Source organism: Megalops cyprinoides, chromosome 7 (genome assembly GCF_013368585.1).
Source record: "Megalops cyprinoides isolate fMegCyp1 chromosome 7, fMegCyp1.pri, whole genome shotgun sequence".
Classification (NCBI taxonomy): domain Eukaryota; kingdom Metazoa; phylum Chordata; class Actinopteri; order Elopiformes; family Megalopidae; genus Megalops; species Megalops cyprinoides.
In genome coordinates this window covers 36,049,963-36,063,324 of record NC_050589.1, presented here as the reverse complement: position 1 = coordinate 36,063,324, position 13,362 = coordinate 36,049,963, and the positions used below count along the sequence as shown (strand labels likewise).

At 39.6% G+C, this 13,362-nt stretch overlaps 1 protein-coding gene across 1 annotated transcript; it reads left to right on the top strand.

The window, feature by feature from the left end:
* The first annotated feature begins 593 nt into the window (after nucleotides 1-593).
* hoxc13a (homeobox C13a) lies at nucleotides 594-7,082 on the top strand. Its single transcript, XM_036533908.1, has 2 exons — nucleotides 594-1,257; nucleotides 6,823-7,082. The coding sequence occupies exons 1-2, from the start codon at nucleotides 594-596 to the stop codon at nucleotides 7,080-7,082; spliced, it is 924 nt and encodes a 307-aa protein (XP_036389801.1).
* The last annotated feature ends 6,280 nt before the right edge of the window (nucleotides 7,083-13,362 follow it).

Below are 13,362 nucleotides of genomic sequence, written 5' to 3'. Positions count from 1 at the left end.
AACCCTGGGTCTAACCAGTTACTTAAATATTTTTCATTGTCTCAAGGGCTTTCCCAAAATGTACAAAAAAAATGCTAGTCTGCTAATGGTTGCACATTCCTATTAATAAAAATATATCTTGGCCTATTTGTCACTTTAACTTCACCTTTTATAGCAGCAAAAGCAACGACACCAGCACTATGAGGACAAAAACAAAATGTTTGCTTTAAACTGAGCTCTCCCAGGGCTGGCCAAACGTGGAGACAGCCTTCCTTTCCCCTCCTTGTGTCTACTCAGTTTTCCCTTTAAGAATACTCGTCTGAATCGACTTCAGCCAATGAAAAGGTCTGGTACCCTTGAAATGGCAATGGAGAAACGTACGCGAGCGACTGTTAAAGGGATGAGCCTTCATCCCTCTCTAACCACCCCCTCCCCCTTTGCCGTCCCCGCAATTCTCTTCAGTCTCGTTAGCATATCACGTGTCGCAGAGCCTGGATCTTAATGAACTGGCCACTCGGGCCCTGCCTGCGCATGCGCTCGCGTAAAAATGTACTTGGAAATGAGGTGTCTGTCTTGGAGTAGTCGACTTTTAAAAAGCATCGGCAGCCCATGATATGACGACTTCGCTGGTCCTGCATCCACGCTGGGCGGACACCTTGATGTACGTGTATGAAAAAAGCCCGAATGAAAATAATCAGAATAAAAGCCAAGCCATGGAGGGACTGAGCGGGAATTGCCCTGCGACTCACTGCAGGGATCTGATCTCGCACCCAGCGCTGGGGCGGCATTCTGGCAGCATAGCGACACACCAGGGCTCTGTGTACTCGGATATATCCTCATCAGACGCCGGTCGACAGTGCCCCGCTCCCCAGACTTCATCGAGCGCTTCCCTGGGCTACGGTTACCCGTTTGGGAGCCCTTATTACGGGTGCAGGTTGTCTCACTCGCACAACGTGAACTTGCAGCAGAAACCTTGTTCCTACCACCCTGCAGAGAAATACGCCGAACCCAACAGCGCGTTACCCACGGAAGAACTGTCCAGCAGGGCTAAAGAGTTTGCCTTTTATCCCAGTTTCGCCAGTTCTTACCAGGCTGTCCCGGGTTATCTAGACGTGTCAGTTGTTCCCAGTATTAGTGCACACCCCGAGCCGCGGCACGACGCATTGATTCCTATGGAAGGCTACCAGCATTGGGCTCTCTCTAATGGCTGGGATGGGCAGGTGTACTGCTCCAAGGAGCAAACACAGTCAACTCATCTCTGGAAGTCGCCATTCCCAGGTACGAAAATCAGCATGCTGTTCAAGGAGATGTAATTGTCCATAATTATGAACGCAATCATCAATTTCGCGAGCAATGTTGGCATAAAATCGCTTTCTTTACTCCACGTTCAATCACTGCATGTTACACAGTAGCCTAATGTAAACAATCACTTGGAAAAAAAAGAGCTGTATAAAGACTTCAGTCTTTGTCTCCCAAAAAGATGAAAAGTCTACCGTCAAGTCTCCCAAAATTCGAAAACTATGGTTAATTTGCGATATCAGTTGTGGGTTTTTTGAACTGCATACATTTTGGGTAAAGTATGAAACTGCTTTGACATAAGGTTTATTGTATGACTGACACACACATTTAATGCACGGTGTGCATCATCCTCTCTGCGTAGTATTTGGAAGCCTACTACCGATCAACCGCAAACCCCCATCCCTACAGACCTTGTTTGTACGCGTTAATGATAAAAAATCTTTTCACTGACGTAACGCATATTTATCTGGTTCAGATGTCCGTGTGTTTTTGAGACCTGCGATCCGAGAATGATCAAGCGATTGATTCTTGCAAGAAAATACTTAATTTATACTTGACTTTGACTTTATTTATAAACTTTTACTCTGGCCTCACAACACTTGACGAGGATAACTGTAGAAAACCATTGCAGAGAAACAGAAGGTTAAGTCACCATCATGTCCAGATGCTGTAGGAAAAATGTTGGCCCGAAATGTAAGGTATTTCAAAATCCAAAAAGCAAACAATTCGTGGACACATTTTATTGGAAAATAACTGTATGAATGTAGTTTTTCTCCAAAACTGGGGAACGATTCTTAGCACTTTGTCTCGACTGTTGTCAAACTGAACAGTCATTCGGATTGGAATGGCGAACACCGACATTTCTTTCCCTGTGAGATAAAATAGCGGGTACTGTTTGCACAGAACCAATAAATCTTTGCTGTCTTTTTCAGCGGACGGAGAGCTGTGTGCAGTGCAGTGTGTGGCAGAATATTTGCATTTGTCCATATCCGTTTTGCACAGCCTCCAGTGTTTTTGTAATCTTCCTCGTGCGCTCATATTTATAACTACATTTATTTTATACAAATTAGCGGGCTACGCAAAGAACAGTCACACGGAATTTGCAATAATTTACATTTGACCGTGGCATTTCCACAAATACGTTATTGATATTCGCTTAATTACACACCGAAGACAACCATTGTATATGTCAGTTTACGGTTTATTGTCAGATTTCCGAACAATTATGCGTTTTGAACTTGGTTACATTTTTATATGAATTTAAGACACTGCTAGACTGAATTGTTTTTAACGCCTTCACCCCCAGTCGTTTTCTGTGTGTGTGTGTGTGTGTGTGTCAGTCGATGTGTAATTTCTGCAAGGATACGCTTGCTTGCGCGTGCACGCACAGACGCAAGCGCACACACGCACACAAATTCACTCGCGTGCACACCCAACTTGAGTCACTGCCTGCGTGGAGAAGTCCTGACACCGTAGTAAGAAGTGGTCACCCTGCAGCCCTCTGCCATTGCGTCGCCAGGGTGCTCTCATATGATGCATATTCTCACATGAGACACATTCTAAAACGTAGTTAAGGGTCATATGATTTTCCATAAAAAACGCATGTAATGTCACTGAAGGTGAGGTGTGGATCCCTTTGGCACAGCGTCGTGTTCGAAGTTCATCGATTCACGCTATGACATGCTAGCCAGTCTGTTGTATTTATTACAAATATACAGTAAGATGAATGAAGGGACATAATAGTCACCCTTGTTAAGGAAAAATACAGAAATAAACTGAAATGGAGTGGTGATATATAACTTTATGGTTAGGCGTTTATATTTATATTTTCCTCATTAGGTTTCTTCATACCTCATGGACGCTGAGTAACCATCACACGTGCACTCATAAAGGATACAATTAACATTCCTTCGGACAGCTGGTGGGGGCTCCAGTATATGTTTTTACGGGGACTAATGGGGATATGAGTCCTATCAATGCGCAAAGGCATGGCCTTAAGCTAATTTAATGAAGCGTTACATTTTCTTTCATGCACAGCTTTTTTTGCAATAATTACATCTTGAAATAAAGTACAAATGGTGTGCACGTTACTCGTCCTCCTAGATGTAGTGGTTAAATATTATCTGAAATACTATGCACGTTACACTTCGACTTATCCGTTGTTTTACATTTCGCCGTTCGCTGATGAAGACTGCGTTTCTCTATCGCATGAAGAAATTGCCACCTTCCATAATGTTCCTGTTGAAATCCTGAACACAGCAACATCCATCTTACATTTCTGTAAATAATTTAATAATACGAAAAGAAAAATGAAATACAGATGACCCACACTACATATACAACCTGTCATGTTTACCCCCCCCCCCCCCCCCAATCAATACCTCATATCTATATATCTCAAAACCTTTTATGTGCAGCTTGTATAGCCCAGTGGCTCGTCTCTACAATACAAGAAGAAAACCGGAGGGCGCACAACAGGGGCAATATTTCAACTAGACGTCGTCAAGAGATCTTCATCGCGCTACCTGTCAGGGTGCATTGATACTATACATAGGGTAGATAACGTCGTGTACAGCGTTATCACTAAGGAATCATTGACTGCTCTACTGCACATACATAGGAACCTACAGTATATATATGCGCCATATATATCATTCATGTGATTTCTTTTTCAGCCCCGTGAGGCGCCAATCAGGTAGATTCACATGTAGTGGCAGCGCAGATACTAGTTTTAGTCCTCGCTCTACAGCTACAAATAACCATCCTGTCCCTAAAGGCAGTGAATATAGCACGGCCTAGAATAACAAAAAAACTCTGCCCAAATCATAGTGGCTGTGTTCGGGTCACCACGAGATTGACGAGAGACAACGGAAAGACTACTCGCCATCAGCTGAGCATACTTTGCAGGGAAGCCGTAAGGGCTTTGCGAAGACAGCCACTGAAGGATACAGATAAGGCATAAGTTTAAACAGGAGGAGACGATTCTGTGGTTGTTGATTTGTGACTTGAAGAAGAATGTCTTCGTTGTGAAAATAAATAAGTGTTTCCACTATTTCCTGAATTCTGTGTGACGAGGCGATACTTTGAAATGATAAAAACCCTTTGCCGACTATTATTCACTTCCGAAATTAAATACATTTTCTGTTATGTAATTCTATGGCCTAGGTGGAATCCTGCACACTGTAAATAAAAACTGGAGCTTCCCTAAATCCTCTTGTCACAATCAAGGCCGAACTGCCTGAAAGAATCAATTCTAGCTTACCTTACATTTTGTTTATGAAAATACTTATTTATTGCACCTAAAATTGACCTAACAAAACAGCATAGTTAGTCATAGGATGTCACTCTTCATTTGAATAACATCAACGCTATTCTTTCAGTTACGTTCAAGGCTCCTGGCTTGCGCTCTGCGAAAATAATAGTCAGCGAAACTGTTTGTTTGGAAATACAAAACGTAGAGTACAAATCATCTTAATTTTCGGCATGTTGACTTTGGAAGTTCAAAAACACTTTGAACTAAGGGTCAATGTCAAAATATTACTTGTGATTCCCCTGAAAATTCGTGATTATGTCAGCATTTCTAATTGGGACGTGTATGGCAAATGACAATGGTAATGAAGACTACTGCGTGTGTCTGGAGATCAAATGTGCCCCATAAAAGGTTGCCGGCTTTCTACATGTTTGCAGGTTAGGTGGTATTTGAGGTGTTTTGTAATAATTAAGTTTCTGTCTCTTAAGACAAATGAACACTTAGGCTACCCCCAATGTAACCTGCTCAGTCTCGTTACTTACAAGGAGAGAAACGTATGACAACAGGTCGAGTTTGCAAGCGGACATACCAAAATGACGCCCTGTTCAAAATCCTAGATTGTATGGTTTCGGCACACATGGTGAACATTTCTTTATGCATCTACAGCCGAGCTGCGTAATGTTAAAATGACTAATGACTAATGTTATAAACGCTGGATACTTCTCTCTGTGTATTTCTGCTGTTGTTGTCGTCACTACCTTGTACCGTTCAGTTCATGTTAAAAGCAAAATGCACTGCATATTGATATCAAACCTTGAAACTTTTGAAGGTTATGCGGTTATTCGGGCCAAAACGTAGCACAGAACTACTTTTCCATGCAAGTTTGCACAACAGCAATATTGTTACATCCAAAATACACCTGTGCGTGTGTTTGCATGCGCGCGTGCACCATTGTGCGTCTTTGAGTATAGTTTTACTATCAGTATATCTGGTGAAACATTTAATTGTAGCAAGGGAAGCATGATACACCATTTTCTGCATATACACACACAACATAACTGTTAGTATATTCGTTTCCCCAGTGATTAGACCTGTTCCATACCATTAAGTCTGTCGAGCACTCTAAAACCAGGTGTGCATGTTAATCGCTCTTCAAAACTCCTTAAAGACGTCAAACCATTAAGCCGTCTATACGGTTCCTGCAAAAAATGCATATACATATTTCACATTTACAAATATTTTTATTTCTCTCATTGCCTTTAGAACAGATAAATGCACTATAGTGCAGCATAAAAGACATGTTTAACTGCTTTCTTTGATATGCGAACAATAAAAGCCACGCATTTAAATAACATAAGTTAATTTAGGGGTGTATAAACGCGTCAGCATATTTGATTAACTCAACAGGTAAACGCAGCATTTGTGTTTGCACATTTCGTGTTTGCGCAGCTTTACAAAATAGTGCTTTGCCCAAGAACCTGGTTCTGCAAAGAGCGATAGTAGATGTGTCAATCCGCCACACGCTGAAATGGCGAATCATTTAAAATGTTATGGTTGACATAAACTTTAAGAAACTTGAAATTAAGAGTGAAAATGGAATTGAAGGCCGCATATGAAGCACACCCACAGGGAAAACAATATTCACTTCAAACAGAAACTAGCCCTTGTATTCAGTCAAATCCAAAGTTGTTTTTCTTGCTATTCAATAATAATAAAAAGTCCTCAGACTAATCCACATTTCTATTACCATAAAGTACCCCCTTACTCAAACAGTAAAGCCAAGTCTATTAGGGAAATGCGACCTCGGACTAATGAAGGCATTTATAAATTATTTACTAGCACATTCCTTTGAGATTAACTGATGGTTTGACTGAATCTAGGCGTCTGTTATGAAGACGCTATTTCTCTAATAATTTAATTTAAGGAGAAATACTTTCCGGCAACACACCAAGCCGATAGTGCATTAAATTATGGAAATATATGGTTTTGTATGGATATGTGATTAATGCAATAACAATTCATACGTAAGGTCAAGGATAATGTGGTTATTAAATATTTTTCGTTAAAAACTCGAAGCAATATACTTCAATCCGACTTTACTTCTGCGGAGATTTTATTGTTTTTCAGAGATTAAGTTAATAGCCGAATATTAATATTCAGATCTGTTTTTGAAGCAGTCAATTTTGCAAGTTGTGTTTGTCCGGGTGGTGTGGTATACAAATGTGTCGCCAGTCCTTGTTGTTTTGAAGAATGGGACATAAAACAGCTGTGTTTGCTGTCATTCTGTTTTGTAGATGTAGTTCCTCTCCAACCCGAAGTGAGCAGTTACCGTCGCGGCCGGAAAAAGCGAGTCCCATACACAAAGATCCAGCTGAAGGAGCTGGAGAAAGAGTACGCCGCCAGCAAGTTCATCACCAAAGACAAGAGAAGGCGCATCTCCGCCACAACCAACCTCTCGGAACGCCAGGTGACCATCTGGTTCCAGAATCGACGGGTGAAGGAAAAGAAATTCATCAGCAAATCCAAGACCAGTGCGCACATGCACACCACCTGATACCTGGTCGACACGTTTGCGTCCCAGCTCAGATCCCCCTGGTCAGAAACTAAGTAATTATCTCGTATCAAATCAAGACGACTATCGCTACCATTACCCTTCTCACCAATCTTGCTTTTTATCATTTGAGTTGATCTATCCCATCCCGTCTCATTGCCATCGCCGCCACCCCCTTTGGGAAAATGGTCGAAAACTGTGAAATTATAGAAAGAAATGAAATCAACATTGTCTTTTATATGAATGTGTATATAAATATATAAATATATAATATTTAAAATAACCTCTGTATTTCAGACAGACACGTGGATTACGTTTTTCCTTAATTAGCCTATTTCACAAGATGAATGGCGACTTATTTCCAGATCCCTTTGTTCTTATGCAGATGTACAAAGACAAAACAAAACACAAAACAAACCAGCAAGAAGAAAAGAGACAAAACTGTGATACGGTGGGCACCGTGAGTGAGTAACGCGGAAACTGAAAGTTATGAACAATAAGCGGTCTGTCTTTCAGCCATGGACACAGGATGGTCTTCGAAGGAGGGGACTATAACCATGATCCAGTTCGTGAAGGCCTTCAAGATTCGTAAAACATACATTTTAATATGGGACAGTTTTTAGTGTTTTCATGCCTCGGGTATATGCTAAAATGTACAGTGCGATGCCTTCATTATTTAATTGAAATTCTCTCATGTGACAGTGGTTTTTAAGTTGGAATGAGTAAGACCTTCATATTTTGTTCTTTTGTCAGCAAAGGATATGTCTCTGCCACGCAACTGGAATGTTTGTAAGCAATTAAAATAAGTATAACACAATAATGCACAATCTCTTATCTCTCACTTTTATTTGTACATATCTTAAAGCATTCGAGCTGTTCACACGCCTTAAGCGGTTCGTTCTTTTGTGCAGTTTGTGAACTGTAATGTGCTGTTTGGTTAATACGTACTGAATGGAAACGTGTTTCATAAATAAATAATGATGATAATGGTAATTACACGTGCAGACACAAATGTATTTTGTTTCGTGGGGTCTGTAAATGTTGTTCTCGTGATTGCTATAATTTGTTCTTTGCATGCTTGTATTATATGTAAATGGAATCTCTTCTGAGTGTAAGTCATCCTCTTTTTGTCCTTCTGATGAAGCATCAAATACTGAAAATAATAATTTAAATTATTAAAATATATACACTAAGAATAAAGGTGTATTGCGGCTAGCCCGCAGGTACACAAATTGGCATGGACCTCTTGAAGACCAAGAATGGACAAGTACGAGGTATGATACACGCGGAAAGTAAAAATTGTTCAGCACAATCTAAAGACTTCAAACAGAAAACGGATCAGGAGTCTTTGTGCTTTATTCGACAGTGGACATGATACATCAATTGAGTTGGAGACAGTTCATGTTATCGACTGTCGTTTAAAAAGGTCACATACTCTCTGAAATTTACACCACTAAAGGTGGGAAGATTATGAGATGCTAAAGCACATGAAAGATGGAAGACCTCAGTTATTATCTTGCTTCCATAGAGGCAGCAGTCCCGTAATGGTAGTGGGACAGGCCTTCAAGTTTCAAGATGGCTGACATCGAATTTCAGATATTCTGAATATAACGTCGCTTACATTCTCTGAGACAAAGATTCCATCTCCCGCAGTTGTACGAATATGGATGATCGTTCCAAAAGTTTTTTGGATGAACTATGGCAGCATTAGTATATACTGTTTGTTAGGAGGAACGCAGTGTACAGTGTAAGAGTTGGACTTTTGTATGAAGAGACACAACTAAATGCAAGTCTAACTTAAAAGGCAAATACAGACAGTAGGCATTAATAATTGCCAATAACAGTTGTGCCAAGTTGGAGGTGGATTGGTGACACATCAGTCAGTGCACAGTTAAACATGTTACAAAATTTAAGTTTGCGCAGTTGATTTAATAATGAATTCTGGAATAAAATGTTCATTATATATTTCTTCAGTGCGATGGAACTGTTATGGAATCCAGTAGAGGTAGGTTGCAAGAGCCACGAAAGTGACCAAGAGCTTCGGGACACAAAGTCATTTGTCATTGTAAAACATATTACGACATTTACTGGTTAATGCATGGAATACAAGAAATTCGTCAATATTAAATTAAACATATAGTTTCTTGCGTGCACTGCTCCGAGACTTTTGTACTCTTGCACACCGCAATTGTTTCCACATAGTTAGCATTCCATTTTATGTCGCTGCAGTCCATTCAGACCGTCCGATCTTTGGCCTATTTATGCTTAATATCGTCTAGCTAATAATTATGCTTTCTCCCTTAATATGTCGGAGTCATGGTCAGCATTACACGATTGCATTTTTTCTCAAAACACACTCTTATGCGGGTGAATTGTTGAAGCGCCTGCTTAATGGTTGAGTTCAGTTTGATCGTCACTGTTAGCTGCTGGATATTAAATGTATCCACATACAAGACAGAAGGCGCAGGATACAACAATCCTTTTCAACTGCTTCGTTCATTTGCCAACTCGCTGCACTAAGAGGAGTCGATTAAAACCAAGAAGTGTTTCCATTAAAATCCGTTAGTATATTTCGTAAACTGGCATGAACATTCTCATAGTAGCATTTTTGTTAGACATGAAGGCTGTAACAACTAAATATGATTGGCGTTCTTTCCATAGCTTGGCTCTTTTCTTGGCTCTGATTAAATCACATGGATAGATTTCATTTTCATGTTCAAGATCTTATGAACTAATAATGAACTAACAATAACATTAATCATAACGCATTTGAATGTTTGCAAATAGGAACTCGCGAAAACAGAAATAGTCCTCTAAGTACAATGCGCTTCGTGCATAACTTGGAAACATTTATGCAGCTGCCGAGCTCGTTGCGCAACCGAGAAAAAATGAATCCCCTATTCATTAACTGACATTTTAATTGCGTCCAAGTTATTTTTAACTGAGAAACAGCGCTCTACTGCCTTATGATTTTGTTACCCTTTTTGCAGTTCAACAATTCACTTATACACTTGCCACGCCTTTCATTTAGAAAATAGTTACTAGTTATAACGTGACTATAAAATAACTATAAATAGTTAACTATAAACGGTTAATAACTTGAACATACTGGTATGGATAGTATACATCTTACAGGCATGATAAAGTCAATGAGTATGTTTGCCGGTTTTATCCCTACTGCATGGGCTCTTGAAGGCCCCCGCTCATGTGTGAAGTGTTACGCTGGATCAACAGTGTTACATGTGGGAAGCAGGAGGTAAGGTGGTTCTAGACAACTTTTCAGAAAAAAAAGGCAAAAAAAGATTTCGCAAGTGGCATTTAAATTATTTTGTATAGCGGGCAAAAAACTGGATCAGCCCCTTTGTATAGCGGGCAAAAAACTGGATCAGCCCCAGTCTATACATTAACGAGACATGAATGAAATGAATGCACTCATTCCCGGGAAGTGAAATGAAACGGTTTGATTTCGTTTACGCTCCCTAACCTTTGTTATGTACCTGAAAAGGGTTGTGATTTATACATTTACCAGTATAATTCCTTCAAACATCCCGTCACTTGCGCGAAAAAGTCCCTGCAATCGCAATACACGGACATTTGAGGTGCACCACTTTCGTTTATTTACTATTTTAAAATTAGTATGGAACATTGTAATAGCAATAAGTAGCAGTAGCTGCAATAATCACATTTTCAGACATTTGCTAATGACAGATACTTGGGTGTCCACGTGTGTGTATGTGTATGTTCCTGTTCTTTAGCATTAACACATGTATTTGAAAGAACTTTTTCACATCTCTGCAGAATAACTGAGATTCGTGAAGAGAAGTGACTATAAAAACTAGTGCAACAATACAACAGGCCGGTTGCAAACCCCTTTCAGTGACTTTCAGTGACTTCAAAATAAATTGTAGCTCCTCACCTAAAAATTCAGATGACAGTGCAACATGCAGCGATAATTATGTGATTGATGCATGGCAGTTCTTTCCAAGTAACTTACAAAACCTTTGCCCCTTGTTCGTGATTGCAAGGTGTGTCCCGTCCGCGCATGAGTTGACGGTACCTCGTCTGTGGTGTCCTGACGTCACTTCTGTTTTACCCTTGACCTTGACTATGCAGTCGCTTTGACCTTGACATCACAACAGCTTGTGCATGATAAAGAGAGAGCAAGGGGTGGGTGGTAGGAAGGCGCGGGAGGGGGGGGGGGGTGCCTAATGCGCGCGGTTTGTTTGCAGGCAAACAAGGTGTCATTTCCATGTCTAGACAGCTCCAGTTAATGACATACCATAAATACACAGAAAAAGGGAAGTTCACAGATATCCCTTGACCTCAACAGTTTTAACCTTCCTGCAGCTTTAACCGTAATAAGCATGTGCAGTTCTTTTTCCTTTACTTTTTCTTTATTTCGCGGAACAACTTAAGAAAGTGTCATTCCTTTCCTCGTCTGATCACCCGTTTATTTTTTAACCCACCAATGGTGTCTCTCTCTCTCATCATTTGAGGTGTGTAGTACACTGACCACGAAGGACAGGTAGAGCGTTGACGTCGGCCAAGTTAACGACATCACTTTTGACTCCGGCACGCATAAGCAGTGTAGCGCTCTTTTCAAGTTATTAGTAAGGTGCGCGCTTTGAGATCATCCGTACATCTGTCGTAAAGGGAAACACGCAGCGCGCGCAAGGTCATGTTTGAAGGTATGGCTGTTTTATTTATACTGAGCGAGTAAGGGGATTGGCACAAATGTTTTTAATTGATTAAGTTCTGTGGTACAGTATTTTAGTATTTGTATTATGGGAATACAGGTCTTTGAAATTCTAGAAGAGAAATTTTGTATTAATCCAAATCAAGGAGATGCATCTTTCCGTCGCTAATTCTTGTTTCACTTGCTGGTATGGCGACAGGCCTGGTTGTTGAATTGGTGAATACGGGCGTTAAATTATGCATAAACATTTCGACCACAATGCTTTAAAATATGTTATAAATTTAATTACACTTGATATCGAGGTCGTGAACGAATACTTCCTCATTGTTTACATTAATGCGGAAATAACTTCAGTGATACATTTGAATGATTCTAAACTATTCAAAACTGGCAATAAAGACGTAGATGTAGTCTTATATTGAAATGCTATTTCATCATATAGTTTTGTATGAATACATTTCGTAAGAAAATTGGCATATTATATAGCATATTCTTGTCTGTTTTTCCGCTGTGTAACTAAAATTTGAAACTACACGAATTCATACAAAGTATGGCCCATGCACCCTCTAACTCAGCTAGACAATGGAAAAGTGACTGTCAATAGCTAGTATATGAGTGCAGTAACATTTACAAATTATGAGATCCAAGGAGTTCAAGGTACATACGTAATATGAGTAAATCATCTAACATCTTAACTGTACAACGGCCCATGCAGAGGGTAAACGAGGGCATAGCACCTTTGTATGAAGTAAAATGAAACTTGTATCAATTTCCTTTCGAAATGGTTTAGAATAATGCGCTTTGACAAAACGTCTCCTTGTGAGGAAAGCATTGTTAGAAGAATCTAGAAATCAAATATGCGATGCAAAGTACGAAAGAGCGGTTTATAGATATTTTCGTTGGTTATTTTCTTTGAGTGACTACTATACAAATTGAAATCACAATGGTTACAAACAATTGAACGTGTTTTTGTTCCCAATTTTTCACAAAATGCAACAAATAATTGTTATAAAAACTATACTGTAAATAACAATGGTTATGTCGAAGCATGACAGACTTTCTATGATTTATTAAAGGTACAGTATATCACCACTTCTTCCAGCACATTATTATTGACAATTAATATTTAAAATATTTTTTGTACCAGAGGTGTACTGAGGATTTGGTCCTGTCATTTTCAGACAAATGTATGTTTCATTTAGGCCAATAATTTGCCACCACTGTTTCCAGCATTTTAATATTGACAATTACTATTTAAAATATAGGCCTGTAGTGTACTACTACATAATATATCTGTGTATGGACATGACCGTCACATCCATTTAATATCAATCAGATGTGTAGACTTTTTTACGTAGGCCAACTATATCGCAAATAATATGTCTCCACTGCTTTAACAGATCCTAGGTTTGTTTATTCACATTTAAACATTCAGCCATGATTGTCTTTTCTTCTAATATCGAAAACACTAAATTGGCTAAATGAGATATTTTCAAAAATTGGGCATGAATGTTAAAATTATGTCATTGGGTCATTCGTAGTGTTCAAACCTTTCATCAGCAAACTTCAAGAACGGAGTTTTAAGTT